This window comes from Myotis yumanensis, unplaced genomic scaffold (genome assembly GCF_028538775.1).
Source record: "Myotis yumanensis isolate MYYU_CA2020_CCGP unplaced genomic scaffold, mMyoYum1.0.hap1 SCAF_17, whole genome shotgun sequence".
Classification (NCBI taxonomy): domain Eukaryota; kingdom Metazoa; phylum Chordata; class Mammalia; order Chiroptera; family Vespertilionidae; genus Myotis; species Myotis yumanensis.
The window spans coordinates 16608257-16625195 of record NW_027223768.1 but is presented as its reverse complement, the minus strand read 5'-3'; the positions used below and the strand labels follow the sequence as shown (position 1 = coordinate 16625195).

Genomic DNA, 16939 nt, shown 5'->3' with positions numbered 1-16939 from the left:
TCTATGGTGGCGGAGGGACCAGACCCCCGAAGACTGTGGGTGTAGTGGCCGGAGCCTCACGGGGGAGGCGAGGGTGGTTGGTGCCAACTGGGGGCGAAGAGGGGACCGGAGCCAAGACCCTCGGCCACCGCCCGCTGCCCTCCGGCAGGTAACAGGCCGCCGCGTCCCTGCCCGTGCGGCCCGGGCGCGGGGAGGGGCGGGGAGCGGTATGGGCGGTGGGCGCGCGCCCGGCTCGCGGGTCCGCGCTTGGGGGCGAGCTCGGCGCGGCGCCGCTGCCGGTTGAGCCCCGCCAGCCGCCTCCGTGCAGCTCCCGGCGGCCTGCGGGACGGCCTCTCCGTGGGGCTGGCGGGGGCCCGGCCCGGGGCGGCGCTGGCGGCCGGACGCTGGAAGGAAGCGCGTGGCGGGGCCTCGCGGGCAGGTGAGGGGCCGCCCGGCGACACCGAGCGCCCCTGAGCGGCCGCGGCTGGACCCCATGGCCCCGAGCCGGGCGGGATGGGGCGGGCGTCCGCCCCGGGGCCCCGCCTCCACTCTGGCCCCCGAGGCCCAGTGCCGCCTGTCTGTGCGTCGTGCTCTGTGTTTAGAATAAAGATGAAATGTTTGTAGGAAACCACGTGCACCTTCAGAGTCGCCCCGAATTCCGGAATCCTTGGCACCGCCGTTCTTAGGACCCGCGAGCAGCCCCGCCGCGTCTCCTCTCTCGGCTGAAGTCAGACCCCGTGATGGGTCCATCGAGGCTTCGTTTGTATCGGGGGCCCCTGGCAGGTCACCCCGAGCTCCAGGCGGGGACATGCACCTGAAACAGCAGCTCAGAGGACCCCAAGGCACGTTGTCACCAGATGGCAAAACGCCGGCCCTGACGGCTGACCTTGGCGCGCACAGCGCAGGCCGTTCATTCTGGTCATTATGGTCATTATCCCGGGCTCTCGCCGGCCGGGACAGGGAGCCCACACGTCCGGGCTGATGGGGGAAGCGCAGGGGGAGCTGTCCCCCGGGGGATGCGGGTCTCTTGGTTGGAGTTGCCCGGTGACCCAGACTAGAGCTTTGGGATCCACAGGTGGCCCAGAAACTTGGGGTGCCGCCCAGGAAAGCCAAGGGATGGAGGACGGTGGGCTGACGCGTTTCTCAGGACAAGACCGTGGTGCATCTTCAGGTCACAAAACAGCCTCCGTGATAAAACTCCGAAACGTGTCGTTGCGGAGGAGATGGTAGAGTCTGCAAAGTAGGCATCGCACAGGGTCAGGGCGGCCTTCTCTGCCTTCCCGCGGCATATTTTAAAGCTCAAAGAGTTTGTCTTTCCCCCCTCACGCCTCGGAACAAGAAAGAACATTTTAGAAACCCAGGTGTTACTGTGTAGCTGTCTTACCTTGCAGTAAGTCCATATGAATCCAATTAAGAATGACAGTTTCCAAAGCGCTGCTGATAGCAACAGCTTTAGTGTGTCTTAGGATACAATTGTGTGGAAGTTCAGAATTACTGACTTGAAGACATTCTCAAATTGCCGTCAACAACACTTCTTATTTCCCCCTAATAAAGTTTGCCCGGGACACAGGGTAGAACCCTTCCGTCAGCATTAATCATGTGTTTCAGAAATGGCGTCTTTCTCTTGCGTTCTCTCAAGAAAGGGAGTCATTCCCTTTTAGTTTTTAAGTGATATTTCCTAGGGCTGAGACCTAAAATGTTCACTGCTAAGAAAAATCACCAATTTTAACCTCTTGCTAAAGTGTTTGTGACGCTGCACTGTTAATTATCTCATAGGAGAATTCCTGATACTGAATCAAAGGTGAATAGATGTTGCAAGGCCCAGTGTTGCCACATGGAAGCACCTGCTGTTTGGAAATGACTGAGTAATCACTCAGCCAGAGCAGGGCCTGGGTCCTGGTGGCCCTCTTATCTGCTGTGGGGATTCATGTGAAAACTAAGTAAACAGCATGAGGCAGATTTTCATTTTCTTGTTGATTTTTCAGGAAGTCTTTGTGGCTAAAGGAGTTAGGCCAGCTTCAGGGAGACACTTCAGAGGAACACTTCTCGAACTCATTGCTCTAGTCCGACTGGTTTTGCAGACCAGACGGGAGTTGTTAAGAGAAGAGAGAGGAGCGGAGTTCTGCTTATGAAACAGCAACTGGTTCCAAAGAACACAGACCCTGAGGCTCCCTGCCTGAGGTGGGGCGGGGGGTGGATGTAGAATTTGGGGGGGGGGGGGGGCGGTAACGTGCCCTGTAAGTGCCACTAAGCTCCCCTCCTGATGCCCCCAGGCTTCCTCTGTGCCTGCAGGTGTCTGCCTCCAGTGGCTTTGGCTTGCCGTAGCCGACTCTACCTCATGGCACCCTTTTTACCTGCTGATGGACAAAATACCTTTTGTTCATTCAGATTCCTGGGGAGACAACCCGACCACGGGCCCCAGAGATGGCTGATGTGTAGAGACGGCCCTTCCGAACTGTCCAAGAAGAAGAGAGCAAGATCCAAGTGCTATCCTTGGCCCTCCCTACTCAGCCGGGTGGGAGTTTTGTCACCGGCTGGGCAGGCACTGCACCTTCTCTGGAATAAGAATTAACATGGTTGCTTTTCTCCATGATCCTACATACACATTTCTCATCCCCACAGAAAGGGGAATGTTGCATGTAGTTCTTTTAATACCATTTTGTGTTTTTAACTCTCCTCTTCTTAAGAAAGGTGCATTGCTAGGTGGGCAGGAACTCAGTGGATTTGTTACAAAGCTGATATCCATCTTTTTTTTTTTAATTCTCACCTGATATGTTTTTTTTTACTGATTTTAGAGAGGGAGAAATATCGATATGAGACAGAAACATTGATTGGTTGCCTTCCATATGTGCCCAGACTAGGAATTGAACCTCAACCTTTTGGTGTATGGGACAATGCTCCAGTCAACAGAGCCACCGGCCAGGGCCTAGCTTCCTTTTTATCTCCAGAAGGTCTCTGGATTTTGAAAGACTTCCGTTTTGGCTAGCCTTGGCCCTTGTCCGTGTGTTCCTTGTACAGTGGTGCACGTGTGTCTCAGACATGTGTCTGGAGTAGCATGACTCCGATAACAGAAGGCGTGTGGGTCTTCACCAAGAAGAGGGACTGTGTGTAATGATTATTTGGTTTATATTTATCCAAAGGAGGCAGATTTTAAACTAAAATTTTAAAGGTCTACATAGAGTGTTTGGCCATGTTATCTGTTTGCCAGAATTAGTAAGAACTCTTTATTTTTTAAATTATGGTAAAGCCAGAACTGAAGTCTGCCACTTATTTTTCAGACATGTTCTCTGGCCTATACAGGCATTAATAAATTTTTTTGAGCCAACATTGTAAAACAGGGACATTTCCCCATAAATACGCTGGCTCTTGCCTCCTCCTGATCAAGGGCACAACCTGGCAACTCTGGGCCTCAGTCCTGGCTGGCACTCAGGGCGCAGGGCTGTCCCACAGCAGGTCCTGTGCCCGCACCACAGACCCTGTGCTGCTGGACTGCTGGGCATCCCCTTTTGTGACCTGGTGAGCTGTGTCTCTGTTGTAAAGACAGGTCTGGACGGGCAGGTCCACTGCATGTCTGCGTGCGTGTGCATCACCGTGATCTGACACCCTCGGCATAGCTCTGCTCACACTTCAGCATGTTTTCCATATGCACATTAGATAGGGATAGGCAGACAGTATAAGTTTCTTTTTAAATCACCTTTACTGAAGTATAATTGACATACAATAAGCTGGACATATTTAAAGGGTACGATTTTACAGGTTTTGACATTTGTAGTCACCCATCACCATGTTCATTATAATCAAGGTAATGTATCCATCCCCCCCCAAAGTTTCTTTATACCCCTTTGCCATCCTGTCGCCTCCGGGTCCCTCTGACTGGGCCCCCACACCAGGAAACCACGGGTCTGTTTGTGTCATTAAGAGTAGTTTGCATTTTCTGGAATCTCGTATGTGTGCATGGGGGTGGGGTTAGCATTTGAGATGACAAGCTTGCACTTTCCCCTTATTACTCAGCACAGCACTGAAGAGCAGAGGGACTGCCCTTTTTCTTCTCTTTGTTGTCGTTCGTATTCAGTGCCCTGTCTGTTTCCTGTCCCAGTTTTACTTGGTCTAAATGAGCTCCCCATTTGTTAACATGTTTTCATCACTGTTAGAAATAGTCTGCAGTTTGTATTGTTTCCTTTATAATTGCAAGTTACTTTAGATATAGAGAAGTTTTAGTACTACAGTTTTGCAACCCTTTCCCCTGTGAGGCGGGTGTGGGAGTGGGTTAGGGACGTGAGTGACCCTAGTCTGTGTTTGGTTGCCCATCACCCACCCTGAACGTCAGGTGTGCGTGCTGGGGGTTGGCGGCAGTTGCTTCACGAACTGTCTAGTTCAAATGCACTTTTTAGAGCTGTCAGCTGTTCACTGACAGCATCGCTGGGACCGTGCCGAGCCTTTACCTTTTCACTGTCAGGTGGCCTAGGTTAATGTAGAAACTGGCAGGTTGGCAAGGCTGTGCCTGGATCCTTGGCTCATGTTGCAGAGACTTGAGGTTTGACCCTGTTCTCTGTTTCCTTTCAGGTCCGTGGCTTTGGGGAGGGGCTGCACGTGGCCCCCCGCCCCAGGGATGGGAGCGGAGAGCAGCGCTCTGAAGAGCTGTGCGCTGAAGGGGCCCCCGGTCACACTGCCCTCAGGACTAGCCGTGTTCCCCGCCGAGCTGCAGGATGGCAGAGTCGCGTCGGTGTTTGTGTACAAGAGAGAAAACGAAGACAAAGTCAACAAGGCTGCCAAGGTACGCAGTGTGGTCTCTTAATAGTTAGTACTTTTTTTTTAGAGAGAGGAAGGAAGAGGGATAGATAAAAACATCGATGAGAGAGGAGGTCATCACTTGGCTGCCTCCTGTACGGCCCCCACTGGGGATCAAGCCCGCAACCCAGGCAAGTGCCCTAATCAGGGATGGAACCAGCAATCTCTTGGTTCCTGGGTCGATGCTCAACCGCTGAGCCACACCAGCCGGGCAATAGTTAGTACTTTTTCTATGAAAAAATATAAAATGAATAAAGGCCAAGGGAGGTGGGTCATATTCATGGCCTTTAAAAACATAGCTGTCCTTACTTCATGGGACTGTCCCCAACTTGCATAACATGGTCAAGGACCACAGCGATAGTCAAAAGTTCCAGAAAGCTCAGTGTGGTGGCGTCCCATATCAGATTGTACTTTGTAGTGAGAAGGTTGGGAGGTGACTTCATGAACTCTTCACGGTGTAAAGTGGAGAGTTCACCTAGCTCAGCTCAGGTGCTCTCAGTATTGACAGCCTTTCAGTAGTGCAGTGACCGCGGGCCTGGAAGTAATGTTTTAGGGACTGCTATTTTCTCTTTTCCTGAGGTATCGCAATGCAGCAGGCATTTTAAAGACAATGTTCATCATCCTGTCTCAGATTTGCATCTTAGGAAGAATATTTCTCCCTGAAATTTCATGCTCTCTAGTTTTTGGTGTTATATTTCTTTAATAGGATGAAATGATGGCTTTCTCCCTGTCTAAAACCGGCAAGTGAACTCACACTATAGTTAAGAACTACTGCTCTGTGTAATTTAAAGTGAAGTAAGTCCGAGGTAGAAGGGTAATAAAAAGTTAAGCTCAAAGGCTTGAGTTAATTCTCTGTATACCTGAGTCATAACTTATTCCTGAAACATGGGCCCAGTTTCTCGCCAAGGCTGGATCTCACTCAGCCTGGATAAGGATGCATCTGACCAGTCACTAGTCCTTCTCCTGCTGGGCAGTGAGGTCCTTCCTTACCCAGAGCCCAGCACCTGGACAGCAGGTGGTGGGCCAGGTGTCAGGAACTTCGGGACCAGTGCTTGCAAGGCACTGTCATTAGTCTCAGGCACCTTCCTCCCCCAGGACCAGCACTGTTTCTCTCTCCAATTGGTGCCTGTTAGGAGCCTGTCCGAGTCACATTCAGCAAGGGCACCTTGTGCTCCCTCTGTTCTCTGGAGCAGACACTAGAATTAAGAAATGTCCCTGTTTGAGTGCTGTGAGCCTTTCCCATGAATCTGTGTGCAGAATTTATGCATAATTGTGCCAGGGGTGCCCCAAACAGGGTTCTTGCTCAGGATCAGGCAATGAGCGTTTTCTTCCTTCGGTAAAAAAACAAGGAGCCACTTTGGACCTAGAATTTTGGTGGGCATGCAGGGTTCAAAATAAACAGAAACGAAAATGAAATTTATTTTTTCACTTATTAACCAGGTGAACATTTATCGACTGTGTTTCTAGGCCAGCACTGAACCAAGTAGCATTCCTCTGGCATACTGTTCTGCCTGGAGCCCGAGAAGAATAAAAGATGGTGCATAAAACCAACAGAAAATAATTAGAGCCTAAGACAGAAAAGCAAAATGAAGAATTTTCTTTGGAGGCAAAAGTGAAGGAAACTCACCCCTTGGGTCTTCTCCCCAGAGTTGACTCCCCTCTAGTCTGCACGCTTCCCTTTACTTGTCAGAGTTCTCAGGTGGTTGCTTTGGGCACTTTCCAGTTCAGAGCAGTAATTCTCAGGAGGTCTGGGCTGTCGGGCTCACACTGCACAGTAGCACTAGACGTCCCTGAAGTGTTATTTAAATGTTGGTAAAGTCGATAAAGTCACAGCAAGTCCGAGATTCTCCTTTGCCTTATTTGACATATGCGGGAGGGAGGGAGGGAGCTGAAAAGGAGCTTGAATGCAAGTTTCTGTCTCCTAACTTTCCTGTGTCCTGTATGAATGTAGGTTTGAGTCGTTAACCTCAGACTCTTCTGTTTGTACTTTTAAAGCACCTGAAGACACTCCGGCACCCCTGCTTGCTGAGATTCTTATCTTGCACGGTGGAGGCAGATGGCATTCACCTGGTCACTGAGCGAGTGCAGCCTCTGGAAGTGGCCTTAGAAACACTGTCCTCCCCTGAGGTCTGTGCCGGGATCTACGACATCCTGCTGGCTCTGATCTTCCTTCATGACAGAGTGAGTGGCCTGAACACAGCAGCTGGGGGGTGAATGGTAAATTATGCTGCACATAGAAGTCATAAGTTCCTGTTGCATGGAATTAAGCAGTTAGTGACAGACTATTTCAGTTTACTAGTCTCCCCCAGTTCTGGGTAAGTCTTTACAGACTTAGATAAATAAGGCTGCAGCTGTTATTTGTTAATAAAATCAAAACAAAAGTTTAACATCAGGCCTGTGGACCAAAGTTCCTCTTCATTTTCAGCAGTTTTATTCCATTTTCAATTTTGAAAAGAAATGATAATTTCTCAAACACTTCGAGGCTGAATAGCATGCTATTAAACAACGATTGGATTACCAAAGAGATCAAAGAAGAAATTAAAAACATCCTGAAAACACAACAATCCAAAATCTATGGGACACAATGAAAACAGTCCTGAGAGGTAAGTTCATAGCTCTACAAGCCTACCTCAAAAAACCATAAAAAAATGGTAATAAAGGAAGCAACAAGAAAAGCCCAGAGTGAGCAGAAGGAAGGAAATAATAAAGATCAGAGTGGAAATAAACAACATAGAGACCAAAAGAACAATACAAAAGGTCAATGAAACCAAGAGCTGGTTCTTTGAAAGGATAAACAAGATTGATGAACCTCTAGCCAGGCTCACCAAGAAACAAAGAGAGAGGACCCAAATAAACAAAATCAGAAATGAAAGAGGTGAAGTAACAGCCGACCCCACAGAAATACGAAGAATCATAAAAAAATACTATGAGCAATTCTATTCCAACAATCTGGTCAACCTAGAAGAAATGTGGCCTTATTCCTAGAAAAATAACGACCTTCTAAAACTCAACCAGGAGGAATCAAAAAATCTGAATAGGCTCATATCTATGGAGGAAATTGAAGCAGTAATCAAAAAACTTCCAACAAACAAAAGCCCTGGACCAGACAGCTTCACAGCGGAGTTTTATCAAACATTCAAAGAAGAAATAAAACCTATCCTTCTCAGACTATTTCAAAAAATTCAAGAGGAAGGCACACTTCCAAGTGGGAATAGAGGGCCCATACCTCAACATAATAAAAGCCTTATATGACAAACCTACAGCCAACATCATACTCAATGGGCAAAAATTAAAACTATTTCAAAAAAAAACAAAAAAACTATTTCCCCTAAGAACAGGAACAAGACAGGTATGCCCACTTTCACCACTCATGTTCAACCTAGTACTGGAGGTGCTAGCCATAGTGATCAGACAAGAAGAAGAAATAAAAGGCATCCAAATTGGAAAAGAAGAAGTAAAATTGTCATTCGCAGATGATATGATATTGTACATAGAAAACCCTAAGGACTTCATCAAAAAACTACTAGAAATAATAAATGAATACAGCAATGTAGCATGATACAAAATTAATACCCAGAAATCTATGGCTTTTTATATACCAATAATGAACTCAGAAAGAGAAACTAAAAAAAAATCCTGTTTACCATTGCAAAAAAAAAAGTAAGATACCTAGGAATAAATTTAACCAAGAAGGTAAAGGACCTGTACTCAGAAAATTATAGGATGCTGAAAAAAGAGATAGCGGAAGACATAAACAAATGGAAGACTTTAACCTAAGACGGGAAATCATAAAAATCCTAGAAGAAGCCATAGGCAGCAAAATAGCAGACATTTGTTGTAGCAATATCTTTATTGATATAGCTTTAGGGCAATGAAAACTAAAGAGAAAATAAAGAAATGGGACTACATCAAAATAAAAAGCTTCTGCACAGCAAAAAAAACCAACAAAACAACAGGAAAGCCCACTGCATGGGAGAACATATTTGCCAATGTTATCACTGATAAGAGTTTAATCTCCAACATTTACAGAGAACTCATACAACTTAACAAAAGGAAGATAAACAGTCCAACCAAAAAATGCCCAAAGGATCTAAATAGACACTTTTCAAAAGAGGACATTCAGAAAGCCAAGAGACATATGAAAACATGCTCAAAGTCGCTAATCATCGGAGAGATGCAAATCAAAACAATGATGAGGTACCATCTCACACCTGCCAGAATGACTATCATCAACAAATCAACAAGCGACGAGTGCTGGAGAGGATGCAGAGAAAAAGGAACCCTCGTGCACTGCTGGTGGGAATGCAGACTGGTGCAGCCACTGTGGAAAACAGTATGGCATTTCCTCAAAAAATTAAAAATGAAACTTCCATTTGACCCAACAATTCCACTTCTAAGAATATATCCCAAGAAAACAGAAACACCAATCAGAAAGGATATATGTACCCCAGTGTTCATAGCAGCACAATTTACAATAGCTAAGATTTGGAAACAGCCTAAGTGCCCATCAGCAGATGAGTGGATTAGAAAACTGTGGTACATGTACACAATGGAATACTACACTGCTGTTAAAAAAGAAGGAATTCTTACCATTTGCAACAGCATGGATGGAACTGGAGAGCATTATGCTAAGCGAAATAAGCCAGTTAGAGAAAGATAAATATCACATGATCTCACTCATTTGTGGAATATAATCAACAACATAAACTGATGAACAAAAATAGGACCAGAGTCATAGAAGCATCGAACAGACTGTTCAACCTATGAGGGAACGCAGGGGGTGAGGAGGTAAGAGATCAACCAAAGGACTTGTATGCATGCATATGAGCATAACCAATGGACACAAATAGTAGGGGATGAGGGCATGTGCTGGGGGGTGGGGGTGGCCGAGGAGAGTACAATTGGGGAAAAAGGAGACTTACATAATACTGTAAACAATAAAGAATTTTTAAAAAATAAAAATAAAAAAGCAATAATTTCTTAGAAAGAGGCAGAGTTTTACACATCTCTTCCCATTCGAGTAGCTTGTACCAGTGAGAGACTCTGTGGCAACGTTTTCAGTTCAGGAATAAAGTGGCCATTCCTGGGTCACTGCTGGGTCGTGTCTAGACGGGTTAGAGTTACTGTTACTTAGTGGAGTTTACACACTGACATGGTAGGACCAGCCCCCAAGATAAAAACACCAGTCACAGGTTAGAAACACTTGCATTTAACTCATCTTAATGTTTGTTTTTAAATTTTTTCCTATTAATGGGAGACTGAGTCTCCAAATATCACTTTGGGTTTATCTTCTCTTAAAAGTGTGTCTGAGGTTCACATAGAGGAATTACTCATGCTTCGCTGTGGAGGGATATGCCCTTTGATGGAGGAGTGTGTGCCCATGGTGAAGAGTTTGACTAGTGTAGTGAGCGTGAGGTAAAGTCAGCCCTCGCCCTCCTTAAATGCAATGTCCTGTTTCATCCTTGGCGCTCAGGCTTTAGTCCGGGAAGTCTGTACGGGTAAAGCGAACCTCTGTGTGCTGGTTCTCCTTCATTTTTTCTCAAATGGAAACATACCATTCACACTATTCTAAATCTTCCTTTAAAATATATGTACCTTGCGCCTGGCCAGTGTGGCTCAGTGGTTGAGCATTGATCAACCTATGAACCAGGAGGTCACAGTTCGATTCCCAGTCAGGGCACATGCCCAGGTTGCAGGCTCGATCCCCAGAGTGGGGCATGGAGGAGGCAGCCAATCAATGATTCTCTCTCATCACTGATGTTTCTATCTCTCCCTCTCCCTTCCTCTCTGAAACCAATAAAAATATATTTTCAATAATAATAAAATAAAATATATATATACCTTGGAGTGTTTTATATAGAAGTAGGTACATATTTGCTCTACTGGGTAAAATATTTAAAAAGTACTTGTGTCTGGAATGATTTCTGGTTTGGAAAAGAAACCTTTACTTCATCCCCGTTCTCAGGTTCTTCCTCCCTCTCACGTGTTTGTCTGCCCTGCTTGTCTAGTGTTGCCTCTGGCTCTGCTGTGCTCTGTGGTGTTTCTGGTCATCCAGAGTATCTCGTTCCTCCTCTTCAGGCAGGATTTTTTCATGCTTACTGGGCTAGGACTTAAGGTGACGTGGGTCTGGGTTCCTGATAGAAAGTGGGCAAGAGAGAATTGAGAGATGAAAACAGGAACCTGTGGGAGACAAGAAACTTGATGTTTATGTTTAAAGGCATCGGAGGCAAACGCACAGATATGAAGACAGGGATTCGGGTTTAGAGACGTGCATCTCCTGACGCCCGTGGGAACGGGGTGTGGTATCTGAGCAGTGGCCTCGGTGTCTTATTAACCTGCCCGGCTGGGGGGGAGGGGGTAACAGAAGCCCTTCCCTGGCGTCTCCCTTCCCCTGACTTCAGTGCTGAACAGGCTCCTTCGGCCTCATGCCCAAAGTCAGACTTCCACTTAGGATGCCACAAGAGGAAGACTGGCCAGGCCTTTTTCTTGGTGATTAGTATTTAGTTTTTTTAAATTTCTACTTCAGAAATTGGAGTGGCAGTCTTCTTCCTGTTCCTCTTTTCCAGGGCCACCTAACGCATAACAACGTCTGCTTGTCCTCTGTGTTTGTGAGTGAAGACGGGCACTGGAAGCTGGGAGGGATGGAGACAGTCTGCCGAGTCCCCCAGGCCACCCCGGAGGTAAGCGGTGACAGCGCGCTGTCAGATTGGAGAGCGGTCTGTGTGGTCCCCGTGGGGACCTCCTTCATTGTGGGCCGATCTTAGGTTTGGAGACCTGACGTTTTAGTCAGTGCTCGTGTCCTAGAATTGTGGGAGTTTATTCTTACGAGGCCACTGGCGTCTTTTATTCTTTTCTCCTCATTTTGTAGCTGAGGAGCCTGAGGCTGAGAGGTATAATGGCTTAGTCGGATTTTCAGTTTTACGTCCCTCCTCTCTGCTCCTGAAGTTAATGATTCCACATCATGTTGAACGTTGAACTGACCCGCGTGAGTCTGTCTTGGCTGGCATGACAGTGTCTACACTTATCTTTACAGCTCCTCCTGGATGGTGCTGGCACATATTACATACAGCCTGTTCGAGGCACAATCATCGAAGTTGTCCCAAGTCACACATTATGTCCTAGGAGCTGGAATCGGGGCCTGTGCATCGGAAACCCTCCTCCCCCCAACCCCCCGAGGCCTTGTGGCTGCCTGTGGCGCGTCGTATAATTCTGTCCAACACAGATCTTTCCAACGTCCCTCCTCCTAGGCTGCCAAACCTCTTTTGTGTCTTCTTTCTTGTTTTCACCATGCTGCATGTTGCCATGAGACTCATTCTTTCTGAGAAAAGAAAACCCACCTGTCTTAATATCCCCACTGAAGCCTTGCCACCCCCTCACCTCTACCCACCGTCTCCTCCGTGCGGCATCCTCAAGGGCCTCACCCAGTCCACACTTCGTGGGCTCTCACTCATTCGGGTGCCATTTCACCACAAGGACACTCTTCTGATTATCATTCTTGCCCGTTGGTCACTTCCTCCCAGACTTCACCTTATGTCTCCTTAGTACTCAGCATGTAGTGCCTTCGGGGACAGATTCCAGACTCTTCCCCCAGCCGCCCTCGGGCTCCATCGCCGCTCACACTCCCTTGCTGAGTCCCACCCTGAGTGGTCTCCGTGTGCAGGCGCCCTTCCCCTCTGGCTATGGCGTTGTTGCTGGGCAACCCCTTGCCGTGGGCTCTCTGGGAGATGTGAGGCACCGCAGTGTAAGACAGCTCAGTGTCCTCTGGGAACCCCTCCCCAGTGTCCCTCCCCAGCATGAGTCCCTCTGTGCTTCGTGCCCTCTGCATGTGTGACTGAGACTAGTTCACGTTCTGGGATGAGCGCACCTGCAGGGGGCAGCGAGCTGATTGCATTCAGTTTCTATTCCTGGTGCCCTGACTGGTGGGAGGGACTTACAAACTCTTGAAAACAATCTTTATGTCAGTGAAAGAATGTACTGTTCTGTGATTTTGGTTTTCTCTTGATAAGATCCTCAACTTTTTTTTTTTTAATATATTTTTATTGATTTCAGAGAGGAGGGGAGAGGGAGGGAGAGATAGAAACATCAATGATGAGAGAGAATCATTGATTGGCTGCCTCCTGCAGGCCCCACACTGGGGGTTGAGCCCGCAACCTGGGCATGTGCCCTGACCAGGAATCAAACTGTGACCTCCTGGTTCATAGGCCGATGCTCAACCACTGAGCCACTCTGGCCAGGCAAGATCCTCAACTTTTATAGCTCACGTGGCAGCGAACCTTACAACTGACTCGATGCAGTGAGAAGATGGGTGACAGATCCCCCTGCTGGGGAGCCTCTCACTGGTTTATGTCCATGCAGGAGGGAGAAGGTTCTGGGTTTGTTTCCATGTGGGACGGCAAGGGTGTCTGTTAGACCAGCTGAAGGGGGACGATGGAACTGACATTTTTTCAGTTAGGAAGTTGAATGTGTGTATTTGATGGGTGGCGGTGTTGGACGGTGTCGTGGCTACTGTTTCCATTGCTCGTGGCTTTTGTCGCTTGATGCCATATTGGTTCACCAAACATCCACATGAATCCCTCTCTGTACTTTATTTCTGTCTAGTTCCTGCGGAGCATTCAGTCAGTGAGAGACCCGGCTTGTATCCCTCCTGAAGAGACGGTAAGACGCTACATGCCCTTTGTGTAGCTGAGTGTGACACTTCACAACAGCCCTTCTCCACCCACCCCTTCCTTTGCTGAATTACTGAGGCCGAAATTCCTGTGGCCTCGACGGCTTCTGAGGGTATCTCATCACCAGCAGACGGCCTTTTCTTGACACTCGGCTGACATTTTGGTCCTACAGACACTGGTGACATTGCTTAAAGATGGAGGGACCTCACTGATATGTGAAATCCAAAGAACAAAATAAACAGACAAAATAGAAACAGACTCATAGATACAAAAAACAGACTGACGGTTGCAGGTTGCCAGAGGGGAGGGGTGGGGGCTGGGAGAAAACAGTGAAGGGATGAAGAAGTACACATTGGTAGTTGCAGAATAGTCACGGGATGTCAAGTACAGGAGGGGATACTATCAGTGGTATTGCGGTAACAATGTATGTGCCAGGCGGGTACTAGCAATATCAGGCATCACTTCGTGAAGTATGTGATTGTCTAACCATTGTGCTGTACACCTGACAGTAATACAGAATAATGTGGAATATAAACTGTAATTTAAAAAAAAGAGGGGCCTCAGTTTGGACAAGATAACTTGGCCTGTCTGGCCATCACTTAGGAATCCGAGATGCAGACAAGAGTGATCATTGCATCTGTGTGCTGGTAAAGAAAACTATACTTACCTGTGAAGTCTAAGCAGTTGCTCTCTAGACTGTTCTTATGACCACTGTAAACAAATATTGATCCCCAAAGCACGTCTGCAGGTGCTTTACAGGAAATGCAAACCCAACTAGAAAAACAAACTTAAATAGAAACCTAAGACTTGAAAAAAATCGGGGTTATCCAAATCAGTATTATGTGTTCTTCTGATGATAGGTGGGTTTTAAATCAATTTAAGGGCTCTAACTAGCCGGGGTGGGGGGGATAGAAAATATCATTGAGCATCTTAGGTAGGTAGCAATGTTTAGTACTGTTTTATAAAACTTTTATTTCCATTACGTATTTATACGTATGTGTATACTGATAATAATCTACACTAATAAAAGAGAAACATGGTAATTAGCGTACGACCGCTACCCTTCCCATTGGCTAATCAGCATATCCTTATGCAAATTAACTGTCAGCCAAGATGGCGGCCGGCAGCCATGCACTGAAGCGAGCAGGGAGGCTTGCTTGCTCCAGTGACTGCAGACTCCAGCGTTCCCTGCCTGACTTGCTGGCCTCTCAACTGCAACTCTAAGCAACTATGTACTATGTTGCAAATATAGAAACTAAACAAAACCCCAGAAACCGGCTTTCAGTCAGCCGGACCGCAACATTGTATCGATGTTTTCAGCAGCAAGGCCTCAGAGCTAAAGCTGGCCCAGAATAAACAAAAAAAGAAAAAAAGGAGTGGTTGGGAGCTTCAGTCACCCACTTCCGGAAAACAGCCCTCAGCCCCTCACCCAGCCTGGCCAGACACCCCAGTGGGGACCCCCACCCTGATCCAGGACACCCTTCAGGGCAAACCAGCCAGCCCCTACCCATGCACCAGGCCTCTATCCTATATAGTAAAAGGGTAATATGCCTCCCGGCACCGGGATCAGCGGAGCAGCGAGGCTCCCAGCACCGGGATCAGCATGACAGGGGGCAGCACCCAAACCCCCTGATCAGCCCTGCTCTGTGCCTGATAGGAGGGAGCTCCCCAACCCCCTGATCGCCCTTCAGCTCTGTGTGTGACAGGGTACAGAGCCCCAACCCCCCTGATGGGCCCTGCTCTGTGAGTGACAGGGTGCACCGCCGCAACCCCCTGATCGGCCCTGCTCTGTGCGTGACGGGGTGGCGCCGCAACCTCCCCATCGACCCTGCCTTGAGTGTGACAGGGGGCGGTGCCCCAACCCCCCAAATCGGCCCTACCCTGAACGTGACTGAGGGTGGCATCGCAACCTCCCGATCCGCCCTGCTCTGTGCATGACGGGGCGGCGCCACAACTCCCCAATCGGCCCTGCTCTGAGCCTGACCAGGGGCTGCACCTAGGGATTGGGCCTGCCCTCTGCCACTCGGGAGCAGGCCTAAGCCAGCAGGTCGTTATCTCCGGAGGGGTCCCAGACTGCGAGAGGGCACAGGCCGGGCTGGGGGACCCCCCCCCAGTGCACAAATTTTTGTGCACCGGGCCTCTAGTCTATAATAATAAAAGCGTAATATGCTAATTAGACTGGATAGCCAAACGACATTCCGGACGAAGCCAGGGCTACGAGGGCCAAGGCAAAGCCACCGTGGCTGCGAGGGCCGAGCTTCTTGCACGAATTTTGTGCATCAGGCCTCTAGTGAATAATAATATGTATTGTTTACTCTGGGTTGCTGTCAAACCTATTTTGAAAGCCATAGCCATTCAGAGCCTGTAAACTGGAGTGTGGCAGCCTCTGGTTAGCTCTGAGTGTAGTAAATGCAAAACAGGGAGAGCAATGGTTTTAACAGCCTCCCCTGCTTCTAGGCTCCAGAATTCACGACTCTGCCAGAGTTGCACGGGCACGCACGGGACGCCTACGCCTTTGGGATGCTGGTGGAAAGGCTGCTCACGGACATGAAGGGACAAGGTGAGTTGGTATTTAACTGCTGCAGCCACAGAACAAGTGGGACCACCCCCAGCCTGCTCTGCGTGGGCTCAGGCCTCCAGGCTTCCATGGCACTGAGGACCCTGTGCTTGCCAGTGGCCTGTGGGCAGGTCTGAGCAGCAGAGGAGAGAAGCCGGCCCCAACAAGAACACAGTAAAAGAACCTCAGTAAGAAGCACCTTGAACTCCAGCTGTCAGGATCACGTTACTATTTTATTAACTGGTGTCGGTGGTGATGGTCTGACCTTTCACACCAGTTGGCGATTGCTGGTTTGAAGCGGCCAGTGAGTGGTTACAGACTGTTATCTGTAACAATCAGATGAGCAGAGTGCGGTTCAGAATCTCTAAGTCAGGCTTGACATGTTTTATCTTTATTCTTTCAGAATCCTTTTGAATTTTTACATCTTGCTGTAACTTACTCATGACCTTTTCCCTTTGTTGCCCGATAAAACCCAGACTACTGAACAAGTATTTTCCCGAGTCCTCTCGTGGCAGGCCCGGCAGCTGCGTCCCTGCCCTGCAGCCACTCCAGGCCATCAGGGTCTACCCGTTAGACCCCCCAGTGGCTTGTACCCCACTACTGAGGCTTCGTGCAGTCCTAACCCAGCCTCTGCCGCTAGGCTGATGCCGCAACCTGGAGTTACAGGCACCATCCCGGTCAGCCCTAAACTGTCCGGGCCTTGGTACTCGAGAACGAAACCCTGAGGCCTTGGCAGGCACCCCTGTGGGGAGTGTATCCTGCCCTCCACGGTCAGGAATGGTGACAGTATGTGCCGTCCGTGGGAGAATTGAAAATACCGTCATTCACGTAACTCCATGTTCTGTGGATGAGCCGCCCCAGTTGACAAGGCCTGCACACCTGCCGGTAGTACCTCCTTAGGCCCGAGCTGAGTTAGACAATCAGGAATGAGGGGGCGAGGAGGGGAGGC

At 48.5% G+C, this 16939-nt stretch overlaps 1 protein-coding gene across 7 annotated transcripts in view; it reads left to right on the top strand.

Annotated features, from left to right (window-relative positions):
• SCYL3 (SCY1 like pseudokinase 3) overlaps positions 1–16939 on the top strand; it is a 32489-nt gene continuing 15550 nt past the window's right edge. For 5 of the 7 annotated variants that reach the window (XM_070397018.1, XM_070397021.1, XM_070397019.1 and 2 more), the window contains exons 1-6: positions 1–148; positions 4543–4753; positions 6763–6948; positions 11334–11447; positions 13366–13422; positions 15891–15993. In XM_070397018.1, the coding sequence (XP_070253119.1) occupies positions 4589–4753; positions 6763–6948; positions 11334–11447; positions 13366–13422; positions 15891–15993 (625 nt within the window). In that variant the 5' untranslated portion in view covers positions 1–148; positions 4543–4588. The remainder of the gene's footprint in view (positions 149–4542; positions 4754–6762; positions 6949–11333; positions 11448–13365; positions 13423–15890; positions 15994–16939) is intronic. The other 2 variants (XM_070397022.1, XM_070397020.1) reach the window with 2 other exon arrangements.